General features: G+C 38.5%; 1 protein-coding gene across 1 annotated transcript in view; it reads right to left on the bottom strand.

Annotated features, from left to right (window-relative positions):
- Positions 1-281: 281 nt before the first annotated feature.
- The window catches only part of LOC145999541 (serine/threonine-protein kinase meng-po), a 55,091-nt gene continuing 44,562 nt past the window's right edge, over positions 282-10,810 (bottom strand). Inside the window, exon 3 of the mRNA XM_083136533.1 lies at positions 282-6,528. Within this exon, the coding sequence (XP_082992659.1) occupies positions 5,380-6,528 (1,149 nt within the window). The 3' untranslated portion in view covers positions 282-5,379. The remainder of the gene's footprint in view (positions 6,529-10,810) is intronic.

Below are 10,810 nucleotides of genomic sequence, written 5' to 3'. Positions count from 1 at the left end.
GCACACTTTGGGAACCACTGGCTTAGTTAATACATTTTTACAAGTTGGTTACGAGTTCATGATCAACAGTTAGCTAAATATGTCAAATTTTGTGTTTTGCTCTTGTTTTGAGTAGTTTAGAGTTTATGTTCTCAAGTTGGGCTCACTTTCCCCATTGGCCAGAACGCCCCTGCTGCCACATAGTGAAATGAAATAATGTGCTTTGAAATAGAGACAATAGAGAATAATTTGAAATAAACAACAATGAAATAAATTACAAAAGTCTATTTCAAATTGCCTTCATACAATAACTTTTTAAAACAAGCAACATGCTTCTCTTTATCAATAAATATAATATTTGCTTTCTTGCTACGTTTTTTCGAACAGTGAAAGTTGGTACAGATTCATAGCATTATAAAATACATGTATTTCAATACTCTTTAAAAGTATAAACATACATTTGTTTTTCTTAAACAAATAAAGACAAGAAAAGAAGTTCACACATTCACCACATTGTTCAGATAAGGTACAGTATCATTTTTTTTCTTTGTTGGCATAAACTATGAATGTGATTAAAACTAACAGTACGAGTTTCATTGTACGTTTGGTAGTGGAGCTTACAAACAAACTAATGGAAAAACTTGAAGCTAAAACTATCAGCCAGAATGTGGTTTGAATGTAAAAAAAAAAAAAAAAAAAAAGTTTTCAGCATTCGAAGATTGGTAGTGAACATAAAAAAAACTTTTCACCATTTTGAAAGCACAATTTGAGCTTATAATGATTGCCATTCAGCTGTAGTATTAACTACACAATTTATTTCTGAACAACCAGTACAAAAATCACTGAATCAGCTTCAAAATGCCAAAGCACAGCATACATACTTACATACAGCAAAAACACACAATTGGGAATTGCACCAGGCAATTCCTTCTAGGATTCAAGCTATTTGTGTACATGCATCTCATTTTTCAATCCGGTTTTCACTAGTTAGGTTTCTCCTACTGTAATTTCTGCGGCCAATGTCCGCTAGAGGGTATCTATGAGGTTTCTAAGACTCTTGGTCTAGTTTCTAGTCACTGGAAGAGCAGCGTTGTTCGTTGTTTTCATTGTTGTCATGCATGTGGTTACTGTTTTCGGATGAGAGTTCGAATGTTTCATACATATATCCCTATTTCATTCATGTGTAAAGTTTCCAGACGTCCTGTATAAGTCGATATTATGTGATTTAATGTAATATAAATACAATACAATGTGTGTTGGGATCATGGCCATGTAAAAGGGGAGGGTTTAATTAATCAATTCATTACTTGGAAAAAATGAAAGCAATTATTCATGGTTCATTCATAATAGATGCTGACATATTATTCAATTAAAATTATGTTAATTCTTCATAATCTAATCATATTTCTTTCTTATGGAGCAATATACTGTTGTTGGTAATAATTAATTGTACTTTATATAGTGTCAAAAAATGAAAATACACACATATTTTTCAAAAGTTGAAAATTGAAATAAGAATGCACTTCTAGAATAAACATAATGAATAATAATTATGTTGTTAATAGATGCACATATATGTATATATATACATGGGCGTCTGGAGGGGGGTCGGCGGACCCCCTGGAAATTGAAATAGTTTGTTTTCAAGTTTGTTACTCTTATTGTTAAGAACAGAAAAAAATAATTAAGTTAGTATTCGAACAGAATAATCAGAGTAAAAATGCATTGGAGAGAAAACATTGAGTGAAAAATACAGGGAGAAGGTTATATTCTACCATTTCATGCAATGAACAAATGGTTCCACAGTTTTCAAAATTCTAACAATTACAGTTATACAGAGTGAGAGGTCACACAACAAACTTTATGAAAATATAATCCCCCTAACATTTAAAGCCTTTTCTTGAACGAGACGTGCAAAAGTTAATATCAAAATGCATTTCAGATACTAACTGCATATAATGCAAAAGAAATGATGGAAAATAGTTGTGATGGTATTCACTCGTTTGGTGGATCGAATCTCCACATTTATATAATAATGATGATGATAACTATTATTATCTTATTTTGAATAAATTGGATTGATTTGGTGTTTTAAGTCCACTTTATGCACAGTAAGGCTAATCGGGACTGAGCCTACAGTTTTAAGTGGGATACGAACCACTATGTGCCTCCCCGGGTATCGAACCATCGAGAGGCCCATTTTGAATAAAATTTGTTTTATTAGTTTATAGTATTAATTATTGTATAATGTCATTTATAACCGTGTTAATAATACTCATTGTTATTTTTTCTGAAATTCAACTATATCATTTGCCCGACTCCCCTGCAAAAATTTCACTCGACGCCCATGTGTATATATATATAAACGAGAAAGCAAAACAACTACTCAAACATGAAGTTTTCCCATGTGACTCTCAGTACACGAGTGAGATTTCAAATTTTGAACAACAGCCAACTAAGAGAACGACGTTCAAACATTTCTATTTTGGTAAACGTTTCTTGGAAATTGTCTCGCTCTGTACCTGGGAATTGTAAATAAGTGAACACGATGCACTATTGCACTTGCAAACTCTTCATTTGGCCGTATCATACAATTTGAGAATCGCTTTTGTACAAGGGATCAGATGTCTGCATATTCATAGAATATGCCTGCATGGGTTTGGATGACTCACAGATGACTGTTGTCTCTGAATCATTTCAGCATGCTGATTCCAAAAATGAAATCCATTTTTACCCATCACGTCTAGGTTTTTCAGAAAACAGCAATATATAAATTGCCTTAATTTCTCAATAAAATGTGTACTTCCATCATTTCTCCAATAGATGGCTCTGTTTAGTTGGTGGTAAAAATATTGGATTTTACAATACAAATCCTCCAAATTTAAACTACAAATGCACATAGTATATAGTAAGCATTTAATCTACCTTCTATCTTCACAAGACACATTGTCATAAAAATGGTAAACTTTGATTACGTAAGTTCCATTTTGGAAATCCCTCATAAAAATTTCCTTCACAAAATAGAAAACCAATGTTATAATATGGTGGGTTGATTGAACTTAATGACGTGGAGTAAAATCCTGATCTAGCGTAAAATCATGACGTGATGGGATGAAATTTATGTCATATCCGTCATCAGCATTCAAAATACTTCCAGAATCACCTTTTGGTTTTTATAAACAACCGAAATTTCCCTTATTTAAATTGATTTTGTTGCGTTCTGTAATAGGTACAATGGAATGGCGACTATGAGAATTTTGATTGTGAAATAATGAAAAATTCTGACATGATGGAGAAAAATGGATGTTATTTCCGTGATCAGCATTCAAAATTCTTCCAGAATTACCTATTGATTTGAAATCATCCGATTTTTTTCCCGAAATGGAGGGCTGTGTAATAGTCTTTGTAAATTACTCTACAGACTACATGACCTCAAAGTCATTGTTTGTGGAGACTGAAGGTAAGATTTTTCACGTTGTATCAGGGCATGTTTAAAACAAAAGTGTTTGAAGTAACTTGTTTTAAATTTTTAATGCACACAACTTTGATTTTTTATAAATGTTTTAAACATTTCAAACAGTGTTTTAAGCAAGTTATTTTTGGACTTTTTAAGACATATTTTAATACTTAGTATTTGATAATCAGTTGTTGCTTGTTTGGCAACTCTGTGTGTTATTTAGTTTACTGTGAAGAGAAATCGTTTCAGTTGTTGAAAATGTATTCAATACTTGTGGGCCACGTGGTTTAAAACACGTCTATTTTTTTTTTTTTTTTTGCAAATGTGTAAATCACTTTTGTAATTGTATAGTACATGGATAAAACAGTTTTATTCCGAAGTTTACGTACAATCAATTAATTTTGTTGCATTCACTATAAAATGTGGTATTTCGGAAAACAGTGTGTCTACAAGGGGATAGAGTTAAGACTGGCAACCGTGGATGAGTTGAACATTCTTGAACAGTCTACATGCGAGATTTACAAGTAACGTAAATACGTATTTCAAGAAGTTAATCAAGTGCTTACGTTAAACTAGAAACAGTCCTTCCATGGGTGATCAACAGATTCCTTATCAACCATTATTTTTAGAAATGAAGTTTTCTTGACATTTTAAAAGTTTTATTTGTCTAAAACATGTTTTTGTTCTTGACTGAAACACTGTTTAACGCATTTAAAACATGATTAAAACAAGAAATGATTTATTTGCTTCTTTTACAAAACAACAAATTTTGCCAACCCTGTGTTATAGCTCTTCCAATATTTTTATTGTAGAAAACATGAAAAATGAAGTAAAAACATAAACTCTCATACGAAACCTCCCCTATTAACTTCTGCAGCAACTACAAGACTGCAATTCATAAACATACTACTTACAGTTCCTGAACCAAAGAAGCTCGTTCTATTATTCAAAAGTTGTGTACCACAGTACTCAACGTATTTCTATATATAAAAAAAGTTTGTAGTATTGTTCGAGGTATTACTGCTCCACATTTGAAACAAATACCATAAATACGTTTATAAACATTACACAGTCAAAACAGTCGACCTCCCACAATGCCGTGGGGAGTTACACACAATATGACATAGCAATATAACATAGCAAATTACCAGTCTTCAACATTGCGAAAACTATTATTGTCCATAAAACATTTCCTTAAATAGTGCTTTCTGGTTTCTATTTCCAAAGCTTTCTGAGCAAGATTGGTGGATTTTCTTGTGGAATTTTCGTTGATTCACATATTTCTGTCGGCATTATAAAAAACTGGAAATAATAAAAAAAGATTTATAAGTTGCGCATGTGGCAATATTAGTTTTTCTTTGTGATTTGGTAAGTTACAAATAAGATTTCCACAAAGTGAAACGTACCTATGTAGCCTCCCGATCCTGGAATTTTCAAAATATACTTTTTGGCGCCAAAAGTTTAGGCAGCCATTTTGTCTGCAATGAAGTCGGGTAGAATGAACAAAATGGCGGTGTTTGTCGACGAAACACACGTTTCCAGGTCACATGGGTATTACTTGATCTTAATTACGAGTAACATGCTTCAGTTCTGGACACAGGGCAAATACAATTCATCGTGGTCTAGAAGTAATCTCTATGACTCGAGATCTCTTCGAAAAGTAAGACTGTTTTTATAAGAAGACTTGGAATATGTCAATTTCGTCACAATGTCGTTATGTGAATTGTTGAATGTGACGATTTTGCTGATCGCTTGGACTTACGGGGTTTAGCAAATTAGTCTTTTCTCCTCAATGTTTGGTTCGTCCTATGAGAAGAGACCATGTACATTTCTTGCACAGCATATAAACGCAGGTCTCTGGTAGTGGACAATATTTCAAGACAAGAACGCCCGTCATGGGCATTTTGAGTCATAACAATACCGAGTAAGATTCGCCTTGAGCCTCAGTGGCTCGCAGATTGAGTTCCTTCTTTCGAATCGGACGGTTCTTTGGACTTCGACTTTGACTCCCAGTCCCTTCTTTTCCTCTCTCCGTCCTGTTCCGTCGATTCCTCATCCTCATCTTCTTCAGCGTCCTCCTCATCGTCCTCTTCGATCACGCTGCTCTGGATCCACTCCCTGATGCGATCCTTCTTGGCGCTCCTGTCGACTGTAGTCTCGACCCCATACTTGCTCAGGGTGAACAGGAGCTTGTTCTTCTCCTCGAGGCTGCTGTGGAAGCTGTACATGGACGGACACAGCGACTCGTTGTCCGTGTCCGGTCGTTCCGGCACCTTGGACAGCCAGCGGTCGTCCAAGAACTTACTGATCTCTGTGATACCTACCCTCTTATAGATTCTAGGTTCTATCAACTTCTTGAACATCCTCTGCGCCTTCGACGACAGTATTTTGAAGAGCTTCGGCCTCTTGACCATGATCCGACTGTGCCACGTGACGTAACGGACATATCTAGGGTCGTCGCTCTGGGCTTTCTGCCAAGGCAAGCACCCGGTAAGGCATACGAAGAGAACTATACCGAACTGCCACACGTCGTGGGTCGGACTTGCCCTGTAAGTCTCGTCGTAGCTTGCCGCAAGGACTTCTGGGGGAGAATATGGCTGCCATTCGTTGCGCTTGCGCACTTGAGCGTCGATCCTACTTGTCTCGCCAAAATCACACAGCTTCACCCTTGAGAAATCAGTCTTGAAGACCAGGATATTGTCCAACTTCACGTCCCTGTGAACCAACCCCTTCCCGTGCATGAAATCCAGCGCAGACACGATCTGCCTTGCCACCCGCTTGCTGTTCAGTTCCCCAATGCCTATATCGGAGACGTTGGAGGTGAGGTCACCCAAAGGCGCGTACTCCTGAGTGAACACGTAGAATCCGTCCGCCTCGAACGCCAGGTCGTAGGTCTTCAGAATGTTCTTGTGAGGACTGAGCAAGTGGCTGTAGTGGAACTCCTTGTAAAAGTCCTTCACGGATGTGAAGTCCTTAGGGAGGCATTTCAGGACAACCTCGCTCCCCGTGCTCCTGTGCTCGGCCAGGAAGATCTTCCCGAACCATCCCTCTCCGACGATCTGGAGGATGTCATATTCTTCGTTGAGGACGATCTGCAAAGACAAAATCATGGTGTTAATCCTCCATCTGACTTAACCCTCTGAAACTCTATAAAATCACAGTGATAGTCAAGGGGAGTAAATTTTTCATATGCCATTCGATTAATTGACTTGCCTTATTTTACTTCGCTTTTCTGTCACTTTTGGATAATCGCAAATATCAGGGTAAATAGATGAAGGGACAATCATGGCCAGACAACACAAGCTCCACTGGCGTGAGTCCAGACACCAGAGCCAGGGTGTACTACGTCGAAGTAAGGTTGACAATGGGTGCCTCTGAAGAAGGTCACCCCATACACTTCATGCACAGTTAGATTCTACATTGATAGGGTATAAACCTAAGCGATCATAGTTTTTGATTTTGGATAGCTGTTGGCCTTTATGACGTCTTCAAGATGGCGGACGCTCATTTATAAAATTTCAGACAAGCTACTTTCGAATATTTCTTTTCACCTTGTATTAGATTATCTATCATCACAAGGCCATGTAATATTCTTAACAATACTCCAAGGAAGACCTTTCAGGTTATAGACAATTTTTACAGTCTTGTAGGAGAGATGGGGTACTCAAAACATGTAAAAGGCTTTGTTATGTACCACTTAAATATACTTGTTCGTTCGGATATTAAAAGTCATGTTACATACTATTAAAATTTCTAAATTATTCACAGAGATGTTTCAAAAGAATTACAGTCTCAGAAATGACAACGGAGGGTAAGACGAGATGAGGGCAAGAAGAGTACATCGTCTCTCATGCTTTTCACAATTGAAACGTAGGATAAAACCTTTTTCATTTCTACAACGTTCATTGTTAAGCTCACACTCGTCATTATGTTGTCTACGCGAAGAATGTAGACAGCAGTTGTCGCCTAGAATGTAGACAGAAATTGTAAAAATTGTCTACGCGTAGAAAGTAGACAGCAGTTGTCAACATTGTATACGCGTAGAATGTAGACAATAGTCAACATTGTCTACGTGTAGAATGTAGACAGAAGTCAACATTGTCTACGTGTAGAATGTAGACAGAAGTCAACACTGTGTACGTGTAAATGTAGACAGAAGTCAACACTGTGTACGTGTAAATGTAGACAGAAGTCAACATTGTCTAGGCGTAGAATGTAGACAGAAGTCAACATTGTCTAGGCGTAGAATGTAGACAGAAGTCAACATTGTCTAGGCGTAGAATGTAAATAGCAGCTGTCAACATTGTCTAGGCGTAGAATGTAAATAGCAGCTGTCAACATTGTCTAGGCGTAGAATGTAAATAGCAGCTGTCAACATTGTCTAGGCGTAGAATGTAAATAGCAGCTGTCAACATTGTCTAGGCGTAGAATGTAAATAGCAGCTGTCAACATTGTCTAGGCGTAGAATGTAAATAGCAGCTGTCAACATTGTCTAGGCGTAGAATGTAAATAGCAGCTGTCAACATTGTCTAGGCGTAGAATGTAAATAGCAGCTGTCAACATTGTCTACGCGTAGAATGTAAATAGCAGCTGTCAACATTGTCTACGCGTACAATGTAAATAGCAGCTGTCAACATTGGCTACGCGTACAATGTAAATAGCAGCTGTCAACATTGTCTACGCGTACAATGTAAATAGCAGCTGGCAACATTGTCTACGCGTACAATGTAAATAGCAGCTGGCAACATTGTCTACGCGTACAATGTAAATAGCAGCTGGCAACATTGTCTACGCGTACAATGTAAATAGCCGCTGCCAACATTGTCTACGCGGACAATGTAAATAGCCGCTGCCAACATTGTCTACGCGGACAATGTAAATAGCCGCTGCCAACATTGTCTACGCGGACAATGTAAATAGCCGCTGCCAACATTGTCTACGCGGACAATGTAAATAGCCGCTGCCAACATTGTCTACGCGGACAATGTAAATAGCCGCTGCCAACATTGTCTACGCGGACAATGTAAATAGCCGCTGCCAACATTGTCTACGCGGACAATGTAAATAGCCGCTGCCAACATTGTCTACGCGTACAATGTAAATAGCCGCTCCCAACATTGTCTACGCGTACAATGTAAATAGCCGCTGCCAACATTGTCTACGCGGACAATGTAAATAGCCGCTGCCAACATTGTCTACGCGGACAATGTAAATAGCCGCTGCCAACATTGTCTACGCGGACAATGTAGATAGCCGCTGCCAACATTGTCTACGCGTACAATGTAAATAGCCGCTGCCAACATTGTCTACGCGTACAATGTAAATAGCCGCTGCCAACATTGTCTACGCGGACAATGTAAATAGCCGCTGCCAACTTTACTTACGCGTTGAATGTAGCAACCATTTCAAAATTGTCTACGTGTAGAAAGTAGACAATTGTTTCACACATGCACACGCCACAATCTATATTTATGGACTTATAATACACTAATTCACACACATATCAGTGAACTTATTCAGAAGTGTACCCCACCTGTGAGTGTTTTAGGCGAAACTAGAAAAGGAACTGGTGATAATTATCCAGTGGATTTAGATGGATTTTTCCAATATAAAAATAGAATAATGTAGGGCAAGGGAGAGATTTATTTTGGAATGCATTCCCAATATGCGCAGTGGTGCCACAGCTGGGACGAAACGACATCAAAAGTGAAGGTGGTTTGGAAGTGGGGGGGGGGGGGAATTGAACTGATGCCATGTAGTTGTAGGATATGATTAGGTGAGACACGCCTGAACACATTCGCCACCCCCCAACGGCTCAGTGACTCACAAGTCACACTGGGGACCAATAATAGATCTCTTCGCTTCCCTTCTATCCCATTGGGAATAGTTTGCGATATGGATTTGATGAGACCTTTAGAAAATTCTGCCAATTGTAAAATACTTTTGTAGGCCGTAGACTTCGTGTCCATCCTGCTAAATCCGCTAACGTTTGCATCTATGACAAATATATAACATGTCACCGACCTCCGTCACTGAATGATTATCACAGCGCTACGACGCCGTGGGAACCGGGTTGAAATCCCTGCCCGGCGTGGGTGTTCTTTGTGAGAATCTCATCAATTTCGAACTTATCGTCGCGGTTAGTCAAAGTTAGAAGAAAACCGACGCTAAATTGCTAAAATAAATAATGAAATCTAAAATCAAACAACACCAAATGTATGTTTGTGTATTTACACCCCCATATATATATATATATATATATATACCGGGTAGTCAAAAAGTCCCGGAACGGTCACATATAGTGAGAAATACACATCGAATCTGAAAACGAAAAAATATGTGATTAATAAGTGAAAGAAAGCTATTCAATGAGCTCACACTTGATTCCCCACCCCCTGCTCGTGAGGCGGGTGGCAAATGTAAAATTTTAAATGGAAACCTCCATTTTGTATTGTAGAATGCTAGGAGGATCGTTGATAGCTCGTTGGACTCGGAATGAAGTCCTCTTTCCAATTCTACAATACAAAATGGGGGTTTCCAATTAAAATATTACATTTGCCCCCCGCCTCACCCGCAGGGGTTGGGGAATCAAGTGTGAGCTCATTGAATAGCTTTCTTTCACTTATTAAACACATATTTTTTCGTTTTCAGATTCGATGTGTATTTCTCACTATATGTGACCGTTCCGGGACTTTTGGACCACCCGGTATATACCTATATAAATGTGTGTGTGATCAAAATTTGCATGCAGAAGGGAAAGATTGCACTACCTAACAGGAACAAAACATTGATATTTCAACGACCGCGACATGTGTGACGATTAACTTCAATGACGATTACAGAAGACCAATAATTATTTAGCTGTTTTCGACTTTCGTGCTAGATTGGTTATCGTGTCCACTGTCATGTGTCTTCGTTTCCGCCGTCTTCTCTTCCGTTTCGTGGATTTATCGTTCTCACTCTGTATGTTCCTATGTCTTTTCCTTTGTTTTCCTTCCCGCTGTCATTTCTTTTACCTCTAGTTCGCTTTCCTCTCCTCTTTCTCTCTCTATCTCCCCTCCCTTCCTCTGCGCCACGTAGCGGCGTAATTCCGAACTACCCGCTGCGCTGTCTGGCAAAGAGCCAATAATACGTCAGCTGAAGAGAAATGATAAAGGATCCGCACAAAAATGATCCTCAGTTCCAGAAACACAAGCGAATTCGTTCTCAGCCGTTTTTCACTTGCAATTTCTGTTCGCCCGTCCCTTCCCTCCCTTCTTTCACGTTTCTTTCTTCTTTGTGGAACGTCACAGGAAGTTTTTAGATCATAGAGGAAATTAAAGGATGAGAAAGGAAAGTTAAGCGTGGTTCGTTGCCTTTTTGGCCGTCTGCCAT

Source organism: Lepisma saccharinum, chromosome 15, assembly GCF_977018435.1.
Source record: "Lepisma saccharinum chromosome 15, izLepSacc3.1, whole genome shotgun sequence".
In the NCBI taxonomy this organism is placed as follows: domain Eukaryota; kingdom Metazoa; phylum Arthropoda; class Insecta; order Zygentoma; family Lepismatidae; genus Lepisma; species Lepisma saccharinum.
Note: the sequence above shows the minus strand (reverse complement) of the source record. Positions and strands in the feature narration are given on the sequence as shown.